This window comes from Lepidochelys kempii, chromosome 9, assembly GCF_965140285.1.
Source record: "Lepidochelys kempii isolate rLepKem1 chromosome 9, rLepKem1.hap1, whole genome shotgun sequence".
NCBI classification, from domain to species: Eukaryota; Metazoa; Chordata; order Testudines; family Cheloniidae; genus Lepidochelys; species Lepidochelys kempii.
Window position 1 is genome coordinate 59,682,624 of NC_136388.1, and position 22,641 is coordinate 59,705,264.

The window sequence follows — 22,641 nt, forward strand, 5'->3', positions numbered from 1 at the left end:
CAAAGGCAGTCTCAGGTCACTTGCCCACCCCGGTAAAAAGGGCACAGCAGCCCAATGCTGTGCGGAGGGGCTGGGGGAAGAAGTGCTAAACACTAGCTTGGCTTGTGACAAGATCGGGTGGGGCTTAGGGCTGGTCTGGGGACCCCATTTCCAGCTCCATGCCGCCGCCCAGGCTCCAGCTTAAACCCTTCACCCCAAAACACCTGAAACAACTCACAGAGAGCCAATGGTCAGAGCTGGGCCAAGACTCCACTGTCCACCACCAGTCATGTGGTCATAAGTGTCTCAAGGGGTGATGCTGCCCCTCCACTCCTCCATGCTGCTGCCTACGCAGTCAGACTCAGCTGGGTCTGGGATGGGTGATCCTGGGGTGAGCCACAGAACCAGAGAAGCGACTGGCTGCTGAGCTCCCTTCTCCTGCATTCTCAGAGCCACAGGCCAGGGAACAGCCTCGTGCCCTCACTGACACACCTGTGCACATGGGCGTGAAACATATCAGGGCTCCCTGCTTACTTTCCAGGCAGGAGGGTTTCCCCATCTGCTTGGCGGAGGTGTGAAGGCCTGCCTTTCCCTGCTTCCTCTGGAAGCAACACCCCCAGGACAGAGCGATGAGGCCTGGCCAGTACCTCCCAGGCTGGTAGGCCCTGATGCTCAAAGAGATTTCATTGAGGCCCTAACTTCCACTGAAATCAATGCCAGAAGAAGCCAGACTCCCTTTGAGAATCTGGGCTGAGAGGCCTGCGCAGAGCCATCCCAGTGCCAGGCTCGGAGCGCTGTACAAAGCGGGGTGGGGTGTGGTGTGTGTGTGTCCTGAGCATGGATGGGGGCAGACACTTAGAACTGAACTGCCCCACTCCAGACACAGTTGCAGGGGCTCTCTCCATCCCAAGCTGATCCAACCCCTCCCCCACGGTCTGGATCCCAGCTCCACTGCTCAAGCCCCTCCACTCCACTCCAACTGACTCCTGTGCCTGTGGCGAGCACCACCCACCTTGTCTCCTGCCCGAGTTTACCCAAGGGTGGGCGTCGTGTATCCATAAACCTTACTGATCATCCTGGATATTCTGCTGCTGACAGGCCTTCTTGTCCCCTGCCAGGATGGGAATTAATCCTCATTACCAAAGGCCATAAACCCATCCAGTGCTTCTAGGGAGCAAAGGTGCCACGGAGGTGGGCCTCAACTCTAGTGTGTCCCTAGCAGGTGGTTTATCAACGCGCCCTCAGCCAGCACCCCCGAGGCAGCCCTGCCACGCTACTGGCTCTCAGTTCTCTGGGCTCATTAGCCAGGAGGAGAAAGTTCAGGCTGAAGCAGAACAGCCACAAACAAAGGTATTGGGCCTCTGCACAGTTCTAGATGCCCAAGGGTGGTGCACCGGGCACTGGGCCTCAACTCCATGCAGGCAGTTCCCGTCCTGTTCAAGCACATCACCCCCAGGTGCCCACAGAACAACGGGGTGGCGTGCAGCAGGGAGCCCTCTTGGCTCAGATGATGCAGGGGCATGTTAGCGGCATGTTAGCCTGGTCAGAGAGGCAGTGCACACTAGGAATGCTTTGTCCTGCCATCCACATGCTGCACACAGGAACAAACTGAGCCTCGCAGCCCCCTGGGAGAGGAGTCAAGATCATCATCCCAGTGTTAGAGAAGAGGAAGCTGAGGTATTGTGAGGATAAGGGACTGGACCAAGGCTGCTGGTAAGTGAGCAGCAATGGAACCCAGGAGTCCTGCTCCTAGGCATGTCCTGTAGTAACCACCAACCATCCTCCCATCTAAACAGCAGTGAGCATGAAGCAGAGTGAGTAGAAGCAATATTCAGTGTGAGGAAGGTGATGCCAGGAGCTGCTGGCACTGCCCAGACCCTGCTTCTTACATGGTGGGGCTACACTGAGCCCCGCCAGGACCAAGGGCCCAGGCAGTGTCTCATTTCCCTTCCCCAGCCAGAATGCCCACAGGTTTATGGGATGGCGGTTTCCCCCGAGAGAGAACTCACTCTTCTCCCTGCCGTTTTCCTCTTGATTGGTTTTGTGATGGAGGAGAGGCAGCTCCTGCCTCCCGCAGGCATGGTCATTAGGGCGTGGGCAGGAATGCCTCTCGCCTTGGCTCCCAGCCCAGCTCCTGCCTTTGCCACCTGAGTGCTAGCCCCACTTATGTAAGCCCCAGGAAGAGGGACTCCACTAGGGTGGCTCTGAACAAGCAGCCTGCCTCAGTCTCTGACTGGCTGCCAACCCCGTCAACTCCACCAGGCAGCAGCGAGATGTTGGTCCTGCACTGGCGCAGGCATGAGGAGCCACGTGCACACTGGTTTGAGGTGGAAACATGCATGTGCACGTGCAGCTTGGCACATGGCTGCTTGCGTGTGTTGTGCAGGCACGTGTGTCCCAGTGCACCCGTATGTACATTGACATGTGCATATGAAGATACAAGCTTACACAAGTGTTTGTGTAAGCATGTAACCCTGCATGCCGGGTTGCGTGTGTGTGTACCTGTAAGTGTACATGCAGGAATGCATATGCATGCAGATGTAAGCAGGCGTGAGGGGGAGGTTGCTGCAGAGGCAGGGAGAGGTGCTACCCAGATGCTGGTGTGCGGGAGCACAGATGTGCATATTGCCCAACTCTGACTTACCCACAACAGGTTGCTGTGGGAGGGGAACATCCCCCAGACCTTATAATGAACACAAAGCCAGGCCCCCCTTAACACAGCTGCTAATGAGGGTGTGATCAGGCCTGTCGGGTTCCAGGGGAAGCTGTAACACCCCCCACACGCCACCATGTCACACACTTGCACCCCCAGTCCACCCCTAAACACCCCCTGGGGACACAGCAAAGCAGGTGGTTCAGCCCTGATTCCTTTTTCCTTCAGGTGAGATCCCCAGGAATGTTACAGAAGCCTGGCCTGATGGAGCCAGCCCAGCTCTGTCTCCAGCTGGGACCTCGGACAAATACCGGCCCTACCTGTGCCTCAGACTGTATAAAGGAAACCAACTCTGGCACAGGAGGGTTAAAGAGCTAATGCTCCGCGAGGGAAGTGCTGAGTCAGGGCAGATAGCTCTCCCCCCGCTCCTGGCAGAGAGAGATGGCAGGGAATGCTGCCCCCCACCTCCCCACGACAGATCACCTTCCCTAGGGCTTCAGACACAGCCTGCAAAACAGCCACAGCCCGCCCAGTGTCGCCCCCGGCCCCCAGCTATTTTCCTCTCTCACACCAGTCTCTGAGGATCATCTCGGCCAGAGGTGCCACCCAGTTCTCGGGTGAATGGGACCAGATGAAACTCCTAGGGTTGTGACGTGACTGCGCTGGTGCGGCAGTGATGCGGTTGTGCAGGGCACCCATACGCATACAGGGAGGGGACTTGGTCAGCCCCATCTCTGCGCAGCCAAGGAGCCCTGATCACAGACCAACAGGCCGGTGCCCCGGAGCGCACAGGCTGGCCGTAAAACACCTTTGCTCAGGGTTGACACAGTTACTACAGCTGGATCCATGGCCGCCTGGGAATTCGCCTTTCAAACCCCAGAAACATCACTCTGGCCAAGGCGGTTTGATCAGGGAGCACAGAGAAAACAAGGAGGAGTCCTTGTAGCACCTTAAGACTAACACATTTATTTGGGCATAAGCTTTCCTGGGATATAACCCACTTCAGAAGAGAACAGAGAGAGCACAGAGACAGGCTGCAGGCGAGCTACCAGAGCAGGCCAGGGATAGCCTGGGCTCCTGGGTTCTCCCCCCAACTCTGCCACTCACTCTCGCGGTCGCCCCGTGTGCCTCAGTTCCCCCTCCCCCAGCAGGTGATGAGGCGCGGCGCAGGGGAGGTTTAGGAAAGGGCGAGCGGCGGGTCCGAGAGCCAAGCCCAGCTCAGAGGAGCAGGGTGGGCCTGGCAGCATGACTGGAGGCAGGCGCACCATGTCCTGGGAATCACACAGGTGGCCAGTGCGTAGGGGGGAGCCGGACAGTAACCTCAACCCGAGGCTGCATACACGCAATGCCCCAGCGCTCCCAGCCGCCAGGCTGCCGGGCATCCGCCCCAGGGACCGACTAACAACACGGAGTGAACAACTCACACCCCTGGGCCCAGATCCGCCACTCTCAGCCCCCACCCGGGCTCGCCAGGACAGCGGCCTCCCCACTGCTGGGCGGTTCCCCCCGCCCGAAGTGATTTCCACAGTGCTAAGCCCAGGCTGGGGGCGCTGGATCAGCTCCTGCCCCCGATCCGAGACAGCTCAGCGGACACCGGCCACGGAGAGGCACTTTCTGAAAGGTATGCAGGTGCCTAACGAGGCAGGCCGTGCCCTGGAGATGTACCAAAGCCCGCGGTCCCCAATCTCTGTGGGCCCAGGGCTTCCTTGGGCCCCACCCCGGGAGGAGCGGTGCGTCCTGGCCAGCCAAAGAAGGGACCCCGGCGCGCCCCGCCCGGCCTCACCTGTGGAAGAGGAGCAGGATGGAGAGCAGGGTCTGGTCGATGTTGCTGTTGCAGATGCCCTGGTTGAGCAGGTAGCAGGGGTCCCGCACCACGGGCTCCAGCGAGTCCTGCCGCATGATGCTGCTCAGCTTGTCGGCGTTCAGGTTCTCGCACACTAGCTGCGCCCGCAGCTGCCGGAAGTTGCTCACCGTGGGGCTGCCCAGGTTGTTGTTCTCGCCCCCGGCCCCCTCCTCCAGGCCGCTGCGGTTGGCCAGGTCCAGGCAGCAGCTGCAGCAGTCCAGCCCCACGGGCGAGCGGCACTCCTCTGAGGCCATCGCGGGCACCCAGCCGGCCGCGGCCGTCCACCCACCGCCCGGAGCGGCTCCCTGGGCGCCCGAGCCCGCTGCGCTTCCCCAGTGGCCCTGCGCCGCCCCGCTGCTGCCCCGAGCGCCACGGGAGGAAAATAGCCACCGCGGCTGATCAGCGCCCGGCTCCAGTCAGCCCAGTGCACACGCCCAGCCCCGCCGCGGGAGCGGCTCCCCCGCCCGGGCAGCTGATTGGCGAAGGCGCCTCCACCCGGAGAGCCCTCCCCCCGCACACCCCGCCGGGAGTCCCGCTGGCCGGGCGCCCGGGAGCAGGGAAGGACAGCTCCGCCGGGGCACAGGGCAACCCCTGCGCCGAGCCCCCACGCCCTGCCCTGCCGGCGGAGCGGGGCAGCGGCCCCACGAGGGGTGGGCAGCAGGCAGGGCGGTTCCGGGCTTCCTCGGCACACAGCGCATCTATGGGGCTGAGCTCTGCCGTCTGCCCGCCTCCCCTTGGCCGGGGCAGCCCCTCCCTCCAGGCAAACACCCCCCCGCCCTTGCCCGCCAGCCTCTGCCGCCCCAGGCTGCGTGCTAGACATTCCGGGTGCTGCCGGAAGACACGGTCCCTCCTGCTCTGCATGGAGCCAGGTTGGCATGGCAGCAGGGAGGGGGTTCTGGGACCCCCCCCCGCGTGCCTGGCACCGACAGGCTCCCAGCCGCGGCGAATGCCACCCTGGTCCCTGTGCAGGGAAGTGACTGTAACAGCGCGGAGCGGGGTGTCTCGCCTTCCCGGTACAGAGGGGGAATTCACACTTCACATACAAACAGGCACACCCTCCCTGCCCGCTTGTAATCACCAGAGGAAAGAGAACTTGGCTACAAGTGTGAAATCACCGCCACACAGCGACCGAGAATGAAGAACTGCGGGGCTCAGAGGGCAGCTACTTCTGTTATACCACAAGGATGCCCAAGAGAGGTCCTGGAACCCCCTAGGCAGACAGGCAATCCTTGGGGACCGTGTTAAGAAGAATGACAGAGAATTCAGCAAGAGACACAAGGACAGCAGAAGGGTGTGATGTTCCCTGGAGTAAAGACACAAGAGTCACTGTAAGATTGGGTGCGTTTCTGCAAGTGACTGGCAAGTCTCCACCAGGGTGATGCACATTGGAACCAGTAAGAGGGCATCACAGGGAACTCCACAGATACCAGAGACTTCAGGGATCTCAAAGGGGAGCTGAAGAAGAGGAAAGTCCAAGTGATCTCGGTCATTCTTCCGGTCCCAGGAGCAGAAGGCAGAACATGCTGGAGGTGAACCACTGGCCAAGAGGCTGGTGTGAAGGTGAAAGTTCTGGTTTGGTGGAACACTGGGGCATATTCCAGTGGGACAGGATTGAACGAACAGGACTGCCTGCATCTCAGAATGCGGGGTTGGTAATCTGGCTGGAGAAACCAGGAGGGGGTTAAACTAATGGTGTAATAGAAGGAGGCTAAGGGGGCAAATGTGGAACAAATGGAACCAAACTCAGGGTGTTGTGAATATACTGAACCAAGGTGGCAAAGGTGAAGAATAGACATCTTTTAATTCCTTATGTACAGTGATAAGAGTCTAGGTAACAGGAAAGAATAATTGGAAATTATCCTTGCTGAGGGAATATAGCTATAATTGGCATTATTGAAAAGCCAGGATTGGAATGACCACTGAATCTAACTAAAGGAGAGGATGTGTTGTTCCTTAAGCACCAATCTGTAATGTGTGGGCCTGAAATTTTGTGATCATGGACGACTCCAGTCTGAGAGACATGCTGGAGGTTTCTTGGCTGGTAGTAAAACATAATTGGAGTTTCTAAAAATTAGAGATGAGTTTCTAACACCAAACTCATTGCACCCAGCATGGAGTAACTCAATAGGATCTCACCATGAGGGATAAGCATGAACTGATCACTGAACTGAAAGTTACTGGTGGTTACTTAGGGACCATTGATCATGATGTGATTAGATTTCTTATGTGAAAATAGAAGACAGTCCTAACCACTATAAGCACTTGGTGCTTATTAAGGGCTAATTTCCCAATGCTGAGGAAAATTTGGAGCAAAATTGATTGAGGGGAAATATTTAGACAGAAAAATATGAAAATGGGAGGGCAAATTGTTTAAGAGGAGCTTATTAGATGGCCAAAAAGCCATAATTTCATAATCATGAAAGAAGATGACCTTTTGTTTCAAAGCCCATCCTGGTTAAGGGGGGAAGTGAAGGCAGCAATTAGGAATATAAAACTATATACAACAAATAGAAAAAAAAAGTAGATGGCAATCAATATAAGCTGAAAGTTATGCAGTATAGAAAATTGATAAGGGAAGCTACAGATATCAGGGAAAAATCCATGGCTGTCAGGGTTAAGGACAATAAGAGGGATTTTTAAAAGAATATCACGAACAAAAGAAATCCTAGAAATGGTATAGGCCAATTATTAGATCATTATGGTAAAATTGTTAATAATAAACAAATTATTTGTATTACCATAGTGGCTAGGAGTCCTGGTTGTGGGACAGGATGCCATTGTGCTAGGACCTGTACAAATGATAAAGAAAAGGCAGAAGTGTTCAATAAATATTTCTGTTCTGCATTTGGAAAGAGGGAGGACAATGTACTGATATCACATGAGGATGATGATATACTTTCCAGTCCATTAGTAACTAAGGAGGATGTTAAACAATATCTGCTAGGGATAAGCAGTCCTCACAGGGTTGCCAGAGGGGACCTCTGGTCTCTGATGTTAATTTTTAATAAAACTTAGAATATGGGGGAAATTCTGACTTGGGAAAGTGCTTACATTGTGTCAATATTTAAAAAGGAGCATGCAGGAGGACCCAGGTAACTATAGGACACTTAGCCTGTAGCCTGACATCAGCCCCAGGCAAAATAATGGCAGAGCTGATATGGGACCCAATCAATAAAGAATTGAAGGATGGGACTATAATTAATGCCACTTAGCATGGTTTCATGGAGAATACATCTTGTCAGACAAACCTGATTTCATTCTGTGATGAGATAACAAGTCTGGATGATAGAGGTAACCCAGTAGATGTAATGAACTTAGACTTTTGCAAGGTATTTGACTTAGTACTTCATGACATTTTGATGAAAAAACTAGCAATAAAACACATGTAAAATTGATTAAGAGCTGGCTAATGGACAGATCTCAAAAAGTAGCTATCAATAAGGAATCATCATCAAATGAGGGTGCTTCTATGGGGTTGCAGGGAGAGGTATGGGCCCAAGACTATTCTGGAAGTAAACTGTACAATCTCTGCTAATAACATTTGTGACTGACCCAGAGATTGGCAGAGCAGGGAACAATGATGAGGACATGGCAGTTGCACAGAGCGTTCTGGATAACTAGGGCCTATTCAAACATAATATCTCTTAATACAGCCTAATGCAAGGTCAAATCTCCAGGACCAAAGAATGGAAACCATTCCTACAGGATGAGTGGTTGTGTGCTGGAAAGCAGGATTTAGGAGTCATACAGGACAAGAAACTGAACACAAGTTCCCAGTGTGATGCTGTGGCACAGAGTCCTAAAGTGATCTTGGGATATACAAATAGGGGAGTAGGAGCAGGGAGGTGATTTTACCTCTGTATGTGGCACTGGTGCAACTGAAACTGGAATGCTGTGTCCAGTTTTGGTATGCGGAGAAGAGCCACAAAAATTATTCAAGGGGTTGGAGAAAATGCTGGATAGTGAGAGACTTAAAGACTCAATCTATTAGCATTCTAAAAAGATCAAGATCACTTGACTATGGTGTATAAAGAACTTTGTCAGGCGAATACACTGGATGCTAAAGGGGTCTTTAAGCGAGTGGAAAAACGTAGAACAAGAACCAATGGCTAAAATTCAAAGCCGGACAAATTCAAATTAGAAACAAGACACTACTTTTTAACAGTGAAGGTAATTAACATTGCAACAAACTCCTCAGGGAAGTGGTGCTTTCTCCAGCTCCTGCTGTCTTCAGAGCCAGCCTGGAGGCTTTTCTGCAGGATCTCCTTTAGCCAAACACAAGTTATGGGGAGCCTCACAGGAACAATTGGGTTCAATTCTCTGGCCTGTGTGATGCTGGAGGTCAAACTAGATGATCTAACGGTCCTTTTGGCCTTGAAATCCATTAATCTACACCCAGAGCCAGCCATGTACCCTATACAGCTATTCATATGCATTGCCATACATTTACCATATATACCCACTTAAATACATGGCCATACATGCACCCTACATACCCATTCACACACACGGCCCCCTCATATACTCACAGCAATATCCAACCCCATCCACATTAAGTAGCATAGAAATATTCAGTCTTTCAACCCCCCACCCCCCCAATATATACACAGTACAAAGACCCATTCACATGCACAGCCACACATTTGTCTAGGGGCGCGTACAGACTCATTCTTGCATGCAGTCCCTCCCCCACCTCCTGTGGTGACTCCCAGTACAGCAAGTACACTCTGCTTGTGGTGTCTGCCTGCCATGTTCCTCAGATGCACTGTTTGGGGGACACAGAGAGAGAAAAGCACTAGTAAATGAAAGTTTAACCCTGCCTGATCGTCTTCCCTGCTCTGCAGGCTGGGGTGTGTGGGGGAACAGGTGTTCTCAAACCTGGCCGGAATGGGTAGGAGAACCCTGGCATGCATGGCCTTAGCTGTCTACACCCACCCACACAAAGTAATCAATCTATATATGTTTAGTGGGAACAGAGCTCAGCTGAGAAGGAACAGGCAGGGCAAACACTGTCAGGGATGGTCTAGATAATACCTAGTCCTGCCATGAGCATAGGGGACTGGACTAGATGACTTCTCGAGGTTGCTGCCAGCTCTATGATTCTATATATTCCCATACACACACAGGGTCAGGCACCTGTGGAACACACACACCCACATCCCTGGGTCTGTCTTGTCTATTTAGATTCAGATCCCAGTGTCCCATTCCCCCTGCTGGGCTGTTCAGGTGCTATGGAGCTCAGGGAATAGCAATGGGAGGCTGGAATCTCAGGCTGGACTAAACATGAATTTGCATCTGCAAAAAATAAAGCCCACTGCTCCACAAATTCCCATCTGTGCTTCGGCTCCATGAGAGGCAACGTCATGTCATCACTCACACTCAGGATGTGACAGCTTGGTCCCACTAGATAAAGTGAAGCTGGTGGCTGTCTCTGCAGAGGTCCTGATGCTGGAGGAACTCAGGGTCACCTCCCCTGCTCTCTCCCACCTGGGCCTATTCTGCATGTGGAGCGTGGCGCTGGGGTGTGCTGAGAACACATTGTCCAGTCTGCTGCTGGCAAACTGGGCCTTCCAAGCAGAACAAGCAGCCGAGTGGTTTTATCTTAATTCCCATTGGAAAGCAGTTCCTGTAACCAGGGGAAATGGCCTGTGAGAGTCATGCAGGGGGAACAGGGGAGAGAGGTGCTGATTTACTGCCCCTGGCTAGGGCTGTGCGCTGCTCAGGTCACTTGCTCTGGGATGTCCTATGTATATAGCCTGGCATGGTTCCCTCTGGCCACAGGGAGCACCTTGTTCTTACCAGTGTCGGACAGAGGCAAATTCCCTGCAGAAGTTCTGGGAGGCTGCTGCCACCTTGGGGAGAGAGTTGATATGACATTGTCCTGGATCTGAGGGTAGGACAGGTTCGGGTGGCAATGGGGAGGGTTTGTAACCGTGCGGCTGCTCTCAGGTGGATGGGGCTTACTGAGAGTGGCCAGTGTGTTCCCCTTTCTTTTCTGTCTCTATTGTTCTCCACTCCCCTTAAGAAATGCCTCAAACCCCATCACCTCCCCAGTGCAACCCCACATCCATGGCTCCCTTGGCAGCTCCCCAGGACTGCCCCTCACCTTGAGTTACGTGGGAGACTCCTGATTTTGATGGGATGATCCTGGAGCCTCCAGGGCATGGCAAGCGGCACAGAATATCTGCAGGGTGGGAACGACGCGGTCAAGTCCCCCACTGGGACTGGGCATAGCAGGAACGTTCAGCATACCTGGAACATGGGGCTATCGCCTCCAGGCACAGCATGTTCTGCCTTCTGCTGTCATGACACCATGTTGCCACATCATTGTGATGATGGTGCAGACTTGGGACATTATGCTGGCCTGGAGGGGAAGCTGGGCTAGGCTCTCCCAACGCTGTGTCTGGCAGGCCAACAGGAGTCCCTTGCTGGAGCCGTGGAGTTAGTGTCACAAATAGGCCAGTAAGAACCTAGTTTGGATGCTTCAGCAAAATGTGAGGACACTTACATATAATGACCTGAGGCTCCAGCAATAGCAGGGATGAGCCTGTCTACACTGCCTCAGAGGGGTGACTGCAGCACCCGTGGATATTCCTGAGCTAGCTTTCACCTCATTAGCTCCAAGAAGAGAAGTGAAGCTAAAGCCACAGGCTGTCCCAGGCTTTCTGGGATCCTGAGTATGTACTTGGGTGGCTAGCCCATGCTGCCATGACTTCATTGCTAGTGTTACTGGTGCTACCTAGATCCAAGGTAGCTTGGGTCTATCTACACATGCTGCAGTCACATATCTGATGGTAGTGTAGACAGACTCTCACTCAGACATGAGGCAGAAGAGACAGGAGCCGCCATTACTGCCCAGGCACTCACACTGCATCTGCAGCCCTGGAGCTGATGGGGTGGCAAGCACAGAGCCGCTCGAGGTGTAGCACCATTTTGCTCTGACAGCTGATCTTGGGCAGCAAGTCAGAGTGCACTGCCAGCAACTTCTGCATCCTCAGCCTCTGCTGTTCCCTTATGAATGCAGCCCTGGCCACATCACTGCACTGTACCACCACCATACACCAGTAATTGCTCCATAGATTATAGGTCCAGAAGGGACTATTGTGGTCTTCTACTCTTACCTCCTTATCTGAAACATGGACTTGCAAGCAGAGCTGATCGAAAACCAGGAAAATAGTTCAGATACCCCCTTCCACACCCCCAGCTCAGAAAGTATACTGTTTTTTTGTTGTTGTTGCTGCTGTTGTTTTTTAACATTTTGATTTTTTTTTTTCAAAACTTGAAATTTTCCCACCAGCTCTACAGGGTATCAAAACCCCATAGAAACTGGTGAAATTTTTAATTGAAAGTTATTTTGGGGGGAGATCAATAAACATTTTATTTTTAATGAAAAAAATTAATAGAAAAACTGAAATTCAAAAAATCCCAATCATAAGGTCTAGATTCTGCTCCATCATCAGACATTAATCCTGAGGGACACGCAGAGCAGAGTTTATGGTGATTTACAATAGCTGAACATCTGGCCCTAAATCATCAGTGAATTTGCTGTCATGTCACCCTCCCAGCCTGGCGCAGGGAGGTATAGCTCTATGTGAAACAAGCTGGAGAAAACATAGCTATGCTCCCCCCAAGTAACTGTGTGGCTCTGTTGGAATAACTTCAGTGATGTGTCCTAGGACTTGAATAGCCTGGAAGGGGGAAACTTGCACCCATGGTCTGCTTGTTCCCAAGTCCTATTTCTATTTCCCTATGCGCCTTCAAATTTTTCTCCTACCGAGTATGCCATTCCCTCAGGCGCAGGGTCCCACAGCTTCTCCTCTCTCCCAGGGTTTCTTCCATTCTCTCTCTAAAGCCCAGAAAGTAAGCCCAAGCCCACCATCTGCTGCCAATACCCTGGCTTTATTATAACCCTGCCTGCTCCTTCTCAGCTGGGCTCTATTCCCAATCGGGGGCTGCTTAGCCAGTTTAATTCCCCTCAGGTGTGGCCTATTAGATTAATTGCCCCCCCCCCTTCTAAGCATTGTTAACTCTTCGCAGGCTCATGTGCGGGAAATAAAGAATTCACCAACACCCACAAAGAATTCACCAACAACCAATAGTCTGAGAATTGTTAGTCCAAACACTTTGGTGACTCTCACCATCACATCTGGTGGGGATTTCCAATCAGACTAATGGGCTCAATTGCAAAGAAATAATAGGATCCGGTCCAGTGCCGCGTTAGAAGCCCCTTGCATGTGTGTTCTGTGAGATACAGTGTTGGAGGTGTGATACCAGGTAGAGGTAGCATGGTTCAGTGGCTACAGCAATGGCCTGGGTCCTGGCACTGATTTCTTGTGTGAGTGGGTAAGAGAGAGTGAGGCCTGCATGAGAGCTTTGTTCCTGCAGCCGCGGCCCTGCTCTGCCATGCCTGGAGTTCAGGAGTCCCTGCTTTCCCTGCAGTGATGGAGACACGACGTCTGATGCCTGGAGTAGCCTGAGAGACTCGGTGCCCTGCTCTGGCCTAGGTGGCAGTGCAGTGATGAGCTGCCAAAATCTTAACAACCAGTTCCCTCCTCACCCCACGAGGGGGTCCTGCCCTGCCCCCCGGGACTCCTGCCACATCCAACCCCTGTGTTCCTTGACACCCCCCCGGGACCCTTGCCCCATCAACCCCCCTCCCCTGTCCTCTGACTGCCCCGAGAACCAGGCAGGAGGGTCTCGTGGGCAACCGTAGTGGGTGCCCACTGCGCCCCTAAGAGCCAGAGGGACCTGCCGGGGGCCAAGGTGGGGAGTCCCGGCGGTGCTTACCTGGGGCAGCTCCCAGGAAGCATCCGGCAGGTCCCTCTGGCTCCTAGGGGCAGGGGAGCGTAGCTGGGGGGGAGCAGGGGGAGCAGCCGTTCCCCCCACCAATCACATCAAAAGTGGCACCTTAGGCACCGACTCCCTGGGTGCTCCGGGGCTGGAGCCCCCATGGGGAGAATTTGGTGGGTGCAGAGCCCCCACCGGCAGCTCCCCGCCCCGCGCCTGGCCTCAACTCACCTCCGCTCCGCCTCCGCCTCCTCCCCTGAATGTGCCGCCCCCGCTCTGCTTCTCCACCCCCCTCCGCCCCCGGCTTCCCGCGAATCAGCTGTTCCCGCGGGAAGCCGGGGAGGGCTGAGAAGCAGGCGGTGGCTTCGCACTCAGGTCCAGGGAGGTGGAGGTGAGCTGGGGCGGGGAGTGGTTCCCCTGTGCGCCCCCCAGGTTACCTGCTGCGGCGCGGGCGGCCCTCCTTGCGCCCGCCCCAGCTCACCTCCACTCCGCCTCTGCCTCCCTGGGCCTGAGCGCAAAGCCACCTCCTGCTTCTCAGCCCTCCCAGGCTTCCTGCGCGAACAGCTGATTCATGGGAAGCCAGGACTGGGGGGGGCAGAGAAGCAGAGCGGGGCGGTGCATTCAGGGGAGGAGACGGAGGCAGAGTGGAGGTGAAGTGAACTGGGGCCGGGCACGGGGGGGCGCTGCCGGTGTGTGCTCTGCACCCACCAAATTTTCCCTGTGGGTGCTTCAGCCCCGGAGCACCCACGGAGATGGCACCTAAGGAGCCACTTTTGGCTGGTTGTTCAATTTAGAAGCCCTTTTAGAACCGGTTGTCCCGCGAGGGACAACCGGTTCTAAAAGGGCTTCTAAATTTAAGAACCGGTTCCAGCTCACCACTGTGGCAGTGGGATGAGGATGCAGGTGAAAGGCTGATGAGCTTGTCAGGGGGGGAGGAAGTAAGAGCCAGATCCAAAAAGGTATTTAGGTGCCTCACCCAATGGGAGTTAGGCACCTAAATATCTTTGAGGATCTGGGCCTGACTCACAGAGACTCTGGGTCTGGCTGTGTTTACGCTGCTGTAGCTGCACCCACACACGCCCTGTGTGCAGATGCCCTGCACCACTGTCAGTGTGACACTTTTTCGGCCTGAAATCTGAGGTCTCGTGCTGGTGCAAGTCACTTTGGCTAGAGGGGCCACCGCCCCCACCAGCGACAGGAGTGCAGCCCCAGTGCACAGGGCCGAGCTGTGGTGGGGGTGCAGTTGGAGTGGCAGAGGCCATACAGCACAATGTCTGTGTCTCTGTTGTGGGGCCTGGGTCCATTCTGGTTCAGCAGCTCCTGAGACCCTGCCCTTCACAGGCTTTGCTCCCTGACTGCCTGGATCCACTGCCCCTCTAGAAGCCCCTTTATGCCAGTGGGCAAAGGGCACACCCAGCACACTGCTGTCAGAATACGTAGCCAGACAGTGCCTGGTAAGGTATCATATGAACGGGTCACACGCCGGTCATGAATAGCATGGCATGGTGTATGTACAGGGGGTGTACAAAGAGTTATGTATGTGTGGAAATATCTTCTTACAACAGTCGATCAACAAGCCTGGCCTAGACAAAGGTCTATGGATTTACTTGCCTGCCTGGCTTGAGCTGACAGGCGGATGAGACAACAGCAGGGCTTGATCACAAGCAAAGGACTGTGAAGGGACATTTGCATTTAAGATAAACAAAGTGATCAAGCCAATTGACGAGATGCTGAAGAAGGGGTTTGACGCCTGCACTGCAAAGAACAAGCTGTAGGGGAGAGTAGCTCTGTATGGGGTTACTTTTCAAAGGATCTATTTCAAAGGTTTGCTGGGCAATACAAGGGCAGGATGGGGCCTCCTTGGGTCCATCGCTGATGGGACAAAGGGATCAGCACCCCCTGGGTCTGGGAATGGTGGATCCTCCCACCTGAGGGGCTGGAATTGCTGGTAGCTGGATGAGTGAGAATGCTGCTGAGGCAAACTGTAGCTTGCTGGAGTTAAGGGTCAGTTGCTAAAAAATGAGCTGTGTTGCTTTTGTTTGTAACCAGCCCAGTATCACTGACATCTCTGCCCTTGGTTAATAAATGTGTTCTTAGTTTTACTATAAATAGTCACAGTGCTGTATATTAAAGTACCACGGGGGTTCGCAGCTAGACTAAGAGGCTGTGCAGTGGCCATAGGAATTCCTGTGAGTGTCCAGTGATGGGGCTGGCGCTGCAGAGAGACAGACGTCTTGGAGGAGCTCGGGCACTGGGCTTTGCTGACTGGTCCCTGCAAGGCATGGTGAAGCCTGGCAGAGTCTCAAGGAGTTTGCTGGGGAGGTGGAGAGACAGGCGTGGCAGGGATCTGACACACAGGTTAAGCTCCAGCAAAGCTCTCTCTTGCTGAGGCAAGGGGGTAACATTGGCTCAGGGTTCTGGGCGCCTTGAGAGTTTCACCCCCACCCCACAGAAGTGAGCTCTAGGCCTGGCCCCAAGCATTCAGCCCAGGGCTGTTTGGTTCGGGTTGGTAGCATTAGGCCCCAGCGCGCTCCGGACCTGCTGAGTGTGGTGATGCCAGGCTGGGAGCTGGGTGCTGGAGGAATGACAGGGCCTGTGTGTGTTCAGCAGTCTCAGGACACAGCCCCTTTCTATGCATCACAGCTCAGTCCTGGCTCTTCTTTATGGTGAAGGGCACTACACAGGGCTCATCCCATTCACTGTGGGTCACCCATCAGTAGGGAGCCCTCTCTGGAATGGCAGGGCAAGGTGTTGTGAGGACAAGGGGGGTGTTTAAGGCATCCCCTTTGAACCAGATCCTTCTTTCAACTTCCTCAGTGTAAATCCAGAGTGATCCCCCACACACACCCAGCAGCTCCCTGGGCCGGGCTGGGATTGGGACTGGCCTGAGGAGTTGACCCCCACCCACCCCACATCTGCAATGAGTGTACAAGGATCCGGCAGCCCCAGGCATCAAGAGGGAGCTGCATTTCTGGCCCATCCCCACTGCATGGCTCTCCCCTTAAAGTGGGCGTCTGTTGTGTGGTTTGTGTAATGGTGCCATCTGCTCTGGGGGAGCCCATCCTAGCAATGCTGCGAAGCAGGAAAACCCCCTCTTTGCCTGCACTGGCTGCTAATATTAACTGGAGCCGTCAGTAGCGTGATATTTAGAGGCACCTGTCTCTGCTGCCTACTCCTCCAGCCTTCTGGGCACAGGAGGCATCTGACGTCATCCATCAGCCCCCGCCAGGAGCGGGCGGGATAACTGCCCAGGCCTTGTGTGCTGCCAGAAATGGCAGAATGGGAGAGCTCTCTCCCCTGCACTGGAATTATGCCAGGGCCTGCAGCCTTGGCAAGACGAGTTCACCTCTCCTGAGCCTTTGTGCCATTCATGCCCAGGGCCTGTTGATGCCCCAGCACCCGCAGTGGCTCTGGCTGTCCTCCCAGGCAGCTCCATTGGCCCCTGGGAGTAGGGGCATATTGGGGGATCAGCAACAGGGAGAGTGGAGCCCGTCAAAGCCATAGAAGTTTAGGGCCAAAGGCTGCACTCAGGGGCACTCCAGGGCCATGCCACTGACCTGGGGTGCTCCATTCTGGATTTATCCCAGGAGCATGTCATCAGGATCAGCCCTCAAATGTCCCTGCCCAATGGGCCCAATTCTGATTGTGGTGATGCCAGTGGGCCAAGGCATTGCACAGGGGGGAGCAGGACAGAGTCAGGTCAGCGACAGAGGTGGGATGGGGCTCTGCTGTCCTGAGACATTGGAGCACCGGAGCTGGGTACCCGGCACTTCCTGCCACCGAAACACTCCCACGGCGCTGACTGCTCCCTGCCACCTCCCCCAGCAAGCTGCTCACTCCTCTCCTAAGTCAGTTCCACAGGCCCAGCCATCGGCAACGGGGTCTCACTTGGGGTGAGTGGTACGGGGATGAGCCCAGCCCACCAAGTGCCCCCAGGTCCTCCCCCAGGAGCCTCCCACCTGTGGGTCCATCACAGCCCCTCAGCCTCCTGCCGCTCTCACTCAGGGCCATCCCAGCCAGTGTGGCACAGAGCGCTCAGCCCTGTGCCTGAGCCCACCCAGGTGCATGGCTGGGACCTGCCTGAGTGGTACCAGGCCTGCAGGGTCTTTGGGAGAGTGGGCTCCTTCTTCCCCATCCCTGGAGATCTCTGATATTTATGGCAAGGTCCCAGAGATCTTGTGTTCGTGTGTCACTTCGCGGCAGCAGCCCTGTCCCCAGCCTCGCACCTGAGGGCAATATAGCTGTCAAGCCAGCAGACAGGGGCACTGGGCAGGGGTCCACCCACCTCCAGGGGAGGCAGTGACCTTGGGGAACTGCTGGGCAGCCCATGGGGGAGGAGCTGGGGTGCCCTCCCACAGGCAATAGCTGCTGGCAGCCTCAGCAGGGACGCATGCACCAAGTGGCCCTGGGGAGTGAGTGACCCTTCTTGCCCACCCAGGCAGCAGGGGAGGCTGCACGCAGGGCTAGCCCCAGGTTCCAGGGGGCCCTGGGTAAGGTGAGCCCAGGGCAGGCATGGGTGACCTCCGGGAAGCTTTGGCAGAGGCAGGAGATGAGGAGGAGCGGCTGGGAGCACTCGGTATGGGGGAACCAGTAGCTGTGTGAATCAGAGTCCTCCATGCTCATCTCAGGGGGAAGGGCCCACCTGGCTCTTCCAGGGCCCAGCTCCTGCTTCCCCCAGCCCCCCAGCTCACTGCACTGATGCCTGCCTTGCCCTGGCCCCGGGCTGCAGCCAGGAGAGACTGCCAGTGCTCACAGCAATAAGGGCAGTGTTTTACCCTGCGTGCCCCACACCCCAGGCTTGGCAATGGAGCGAGATGCACACAGTGGCTGGGGGTGCTCATGTAAAGGGCAGCACTGGCCCTGGCCCAGCCATGCCTCAGGAAATACCCTGGCTCAGGTCTCGTAGGGCCTTACTTCCCATCAGCAGCTCTGGATGCAGCTGTCACCTCTTCCCCCATTGCAGAGATGGAGAGGGTGGGCAGGGCAAGCTGGGGACCCTGCTCATGTTCATCCCCCGCAGCAACTGCCCCTGCTCCGCCATCTCCAGTGGAAGAGGGGGTTCAGGGGTCCCTGCCATTGAGGCCCTTGAAGCTCAGTGCAGGGACCTTGCATGTGACCTGATGTTGGGCAGGGAGCTCGTGTAGTGATCAGCAGCCTGGGGAAATGGACATGGGGAACCAGAGGGAGCACCCCACCCACCTGCTTCTGCCACCTCCCCCGCCCCCCGGTCACCCTCTTCAGCGCCTGGGAGCAAAGCTATCTAAGAGCCACTATAAATCTGGGTCCCTGCATGCTCTAGCATGTGGCCTACTGCCTCCTACAGGCCAATGTGGGTACTACACATAAGGTGACAGTATCTCTATCACTCCACACCGCAGGAGGCAGTGAGCGACCAGGGGCTGGAATGGTACCAGGCTTGGCTCGGTAGTTCTGTGGGCAGACTCTGGGTATGTCTACACTACGGAATAAGGTCGAATTTATAGAAGTCGGTTTTTTAGAAATCGGTTTTATATATTCGAGTGTGTGTGTCCCCACAGAAAATGCTCTAAGTGCATTAAGTGCATTAACTCGGCGGAGCGCTTCCACAGTACCGAGGCTAGAGTCGACTTCCGGAGCGTTGCACTGTGGGTAGCTATCCCACAGTTTCCGCAGTCTCCGCTGCCCATTGGAATTCTGGGTTGAGATCCCAATGCCTGATGGGGCTAAAACATTGTCGCGGGTGGTTCTGGGTACATATCGTCAGGCCCCCGTTCCCTCCCTCCCTCCGTGAAAGCAAGGGCAGACAATCGTTTTGCGCCTTTTTTCCTGAGTTACCTGTGCAGACGCCATACCACGGCAAGCATGGAGCCCCCTCAGGTAACCGTCACCCTATGACTCCTGGGTGCTGGCAGACGCGGTATGGCATTGCTACACAGTAGCAGCAACCCCTTGCCTTGTGGCAGCAGACGGTGCAGTACGACTGGTAGCCGTCATCGTCATGTCCGAGGTGCTCCTGGCCACGTCGGCTGGGAGCGCCTGGACAGACATGGGCGCAGGGACTAAATTTGGAGTGACTTGACCAGGTCATTCTCTTTAGTCCTGCAGTCAGTCCTATTGAACCGTCTTATGGTGAGCGGGCAGGTGATACGGACTGCTAGCAGTCGTACTGTACCATCTTCTGCCAGGCAGGCAGGAGATGAGGATTGCTAGCAGTCGTATTGTACCATCTTCTGCCAGGTACGCAAGAGATGAAGATGGCTAGCAGTTGTACTGTACCATCTTCTGCCGAGCAGCCATGAGATGTGGATGGCATGCAGTCCTTCTGCACCGTCTGCTGCCAGCCAAAGATGTAAAAGATAGATGGAGTGGATCAAAACAAGAAATAGACCAGATTTGTTCTGTATTCATTTGTTTCCCCCCCTCCCCCGTCTAGGGGACTCATTCTTCTAGGTCACACTGCAGTCACTCACAAAGTGCAGCGAGATAAATCTAGCCATGTATCAATCAGAGGCCAGGCTAACCTTCCTGTTCCAATAAGAACGATAACTTAGGTGCACCATTTCCTATTGGAACCCTCCGTGAAGTCCTACCTGAAATACTCCTTGATGTAAAGACACCCCCTTTGTTGATTTTAGCTCCCTGTAGCCAACCCTGTAAGCCGTGTCCTCAGTCGCCCCTCCCTGCATCAGAGCAACGGCAAACAATTGGGCATCTGAGAGTGCTGTCCAGAGCAGTCATAATGGAGCACTCTGATGGGGCTAAAACATTGTCACGGGTGGTTCTGGGTACGTATCGTTAGGCTCCCGTTCCCTCCCTCCCTCCGTGAAAGCAAGGGCAGACAATTGTTTCGCGCCTTTTTTCCTGAGTTACCTGTGCAGACGCCATACCACGGCAAGCATGGAGCCCGCTCAGGTAACCGTCACCCTATGTCTCCTGGGTGCTGGCAGATGCGGTACGGCTTTGCTACACAGTAGCAGCAACCCATTGCCTTCTGACAGCAGACGGTGCAATACGACTGGTAGTCGTCCTCGTCGTGTCCGAGGTGCTCCTGGCCACGTCGGCTGGGAGCGCCTGAGCAGACATAGGTGCAGGGACTAAATTTGGAGTGACTTGACCAGGTCATTCTCTTTAGTCCTGCAGTCAGTCCTATTGAACCGTCTTATGGTGAGCAGGCAGGCGATACAGACTGCTAGCAGTCGTACTGTACCATCTTCTGCCAGGCAGGCAAGAGATGAGGATTGCTAGTAGTCATATTGTACCATCTTCTGCCAGGCAGGCAAGAGATGAGGATGGCTAGCAGTCGTACTGTACCATCTTCTGCCGAGCAGCCATGAGATGTGGATGGCATGCAGTCCTTCTGCACCGTCTGCTGCCAGCCAAAGATGTAAAAGATAGATGGAGTGGGTCAAAACAAGAAATAGACCAGATTTGTTTTGTACTCATTTGCCTCCTCCCCTGTCTAGGGGACTCATTCCTCTAGGTCACACTGCAGTCACTCACAGAGAAGGTGCAGCGAGGTAAATCTAGCCATGTATCAATCAGAGGCCAGGCTAACCTCCTTGTTCCAATAAGAACGATAACTTAGGTGCACCATTTCTTATTGGAACCCTCCGTGAAGTCCTGTCTGAAATACTCCTTGATGTAAAGACACCCCCTTTGTTGATTTTAGCTCCCTGAAGCCAACCCTGTAAGCCGTGTCGTCAGTCGCCCCTCCCTCCGTCAGAGCAACGGCAGACAATCGTTCCGCGCCTTTTTTCTGTGCGGACGCCATACCAAGGCAAGCATGGAGGCCACTCAGCTCACTTTGGCAATTAGGAGCACATTAAACACCACACGCATTATCAAGCAGTATATGCAGCACCGGAACCTGGCAAAGCGATACCGGGCGAGGAGGCGACGTCAGCGCGGTCACGTGAGTGATCAGGACATGGACACAGATTTCTCTGAAAGCATGGGCCCTGCCAATGCATGCATCATGGTGCTAATGGGGCAGGTTCATGCTGTGGAACGCCGATTCTGGGCTCGGGAAACAAGCACAGACTGGTGGGACCGCATAGTGTTGCAGGTCTGGGACAATTCCCAGTGGCTGCAAAACTTTCGCATGCGTAAGGGCACTTTCATGGAACTTTGTGACTTGCTTTCCCCTGCCCTGAGGCACATGAATACCAAGATGAGAGCAGCCCTCACAGTTGAGAAGTGAGTGGCGATAGCCCTGTGGAAGCTTGCAACTCCAGACAGCTACCGGTCAGTTGGGAATCAATTTGGAGTGGGCAAATCTACTGTGGGGGCTGCTGTGATGCAAGTAGCCCACGCAATCAAAGATCTGCTGATATCAAGGGTAGTGACCCTGGGAAATGTGCAGGTCATAGTGGATGGCTTTGCTGCAATGGGATTCCCTAACTGTGGTGGGGCCATAGACGGAACCCATATCCCTATCTTGGCACCGGAGCACCAAGCCGCCGAGTACATAAACCGCAAGGGGTACTTTTCGATAGTGCTGCAAGCTCTGGTGGATCACAAGGGACGTTTCACCAACATCAACGTGGGATGGCCGGGAAAGGTGCATGACGCTCGCATCTTCAGGAACTCTGGTCTGTTTCAAAAGCTGCAGGAAGGGACTTTATTCCCAGACCAGAAAATAACTGTTGGGGATGTTGAAATGCCTATATGTATCCTTGGGGACCCAGCCTACCCCTTAATGCCATGGCTCATGAAGCCGTACACAGGCAGCCTGGACAGTAGTCAGGAGCTGTTCAACTACAGGCTGAGCAAGTGCAGAATGGTGGTAGAATGTGCATTTGGACGTTTAAAGGCGCGCTGGCGCAGTTTACTGACTCGCTTAGACCTCAGTGAAACCAATATTCCCACTGTTATTACTGCTTGCTGTGTGCTCCACAATATCTGTGAGAGTAAGGGGGAGACGTTTATGGCGGGGTGGGAGGTTGAGGCAAATCGCCTGGCTGCTGGTTACGCGCAGCCAGACACCAGGGCGGTTAGAAGAGCACAGGAGGGCGCGGTACGCATCAGAGAAGCTTTGAAAACCAGTTTCATGACTGGCCAGGCTACGGTGTGAAAGTTCTGTTTGTTTCTCCTTGATGAAACCCCCCGCCCCTTGGTTCACTCTACTTCCCTGTAAGCTAACCACCCTCCCCTCCTCCCTTCAATCACCTCTTGCAGAGGCAATAAAGTCATTGTTGCTTCACATTCATGCATTCTTTATTCATTCATCACACAAATAGGGGGATGACTACCAAGGTAGCCCAGGAGGGGTGGTGGAGGAGGGAAGGAAAATGCCACACAGCACTTTAAGCACAGCACTTTAAAAGTTTACAACTTTAAAATTTATTGAATGACAGCCTTCTTTTTTTGGGGCAATCCTCTGTGGTGGAGTGGCTGGTTG

General features: G+C 54.6%; 1 protein-coding gene across 1 annotated transcript in view; it reads right to left on the bottom strand.

The window, feature by feature from the left end:
* Nucleotides 1-4,901, bottom strand: part of TSC22D3 (TSC22 domain family member 3) — a 51,218-nt gene extending 46,317 nt beyond the window's left edge. Inside the window, exon 1 of the mRNA XM_073360608.2 lies at nt 4,416-4,901. Within this exon, the coding sequence (XP_073216709.1) occupies nt 4,416-4,729 (314 nt within the window). The 5' untranslated portion in view covers nt 4,730-4,901. The remainder of the gene's footprint in view (nt 1-4,415) is intronic.
* Between the last annotated feature and the right edge of the window lie 17,740 nt (nt 4,902-22,641).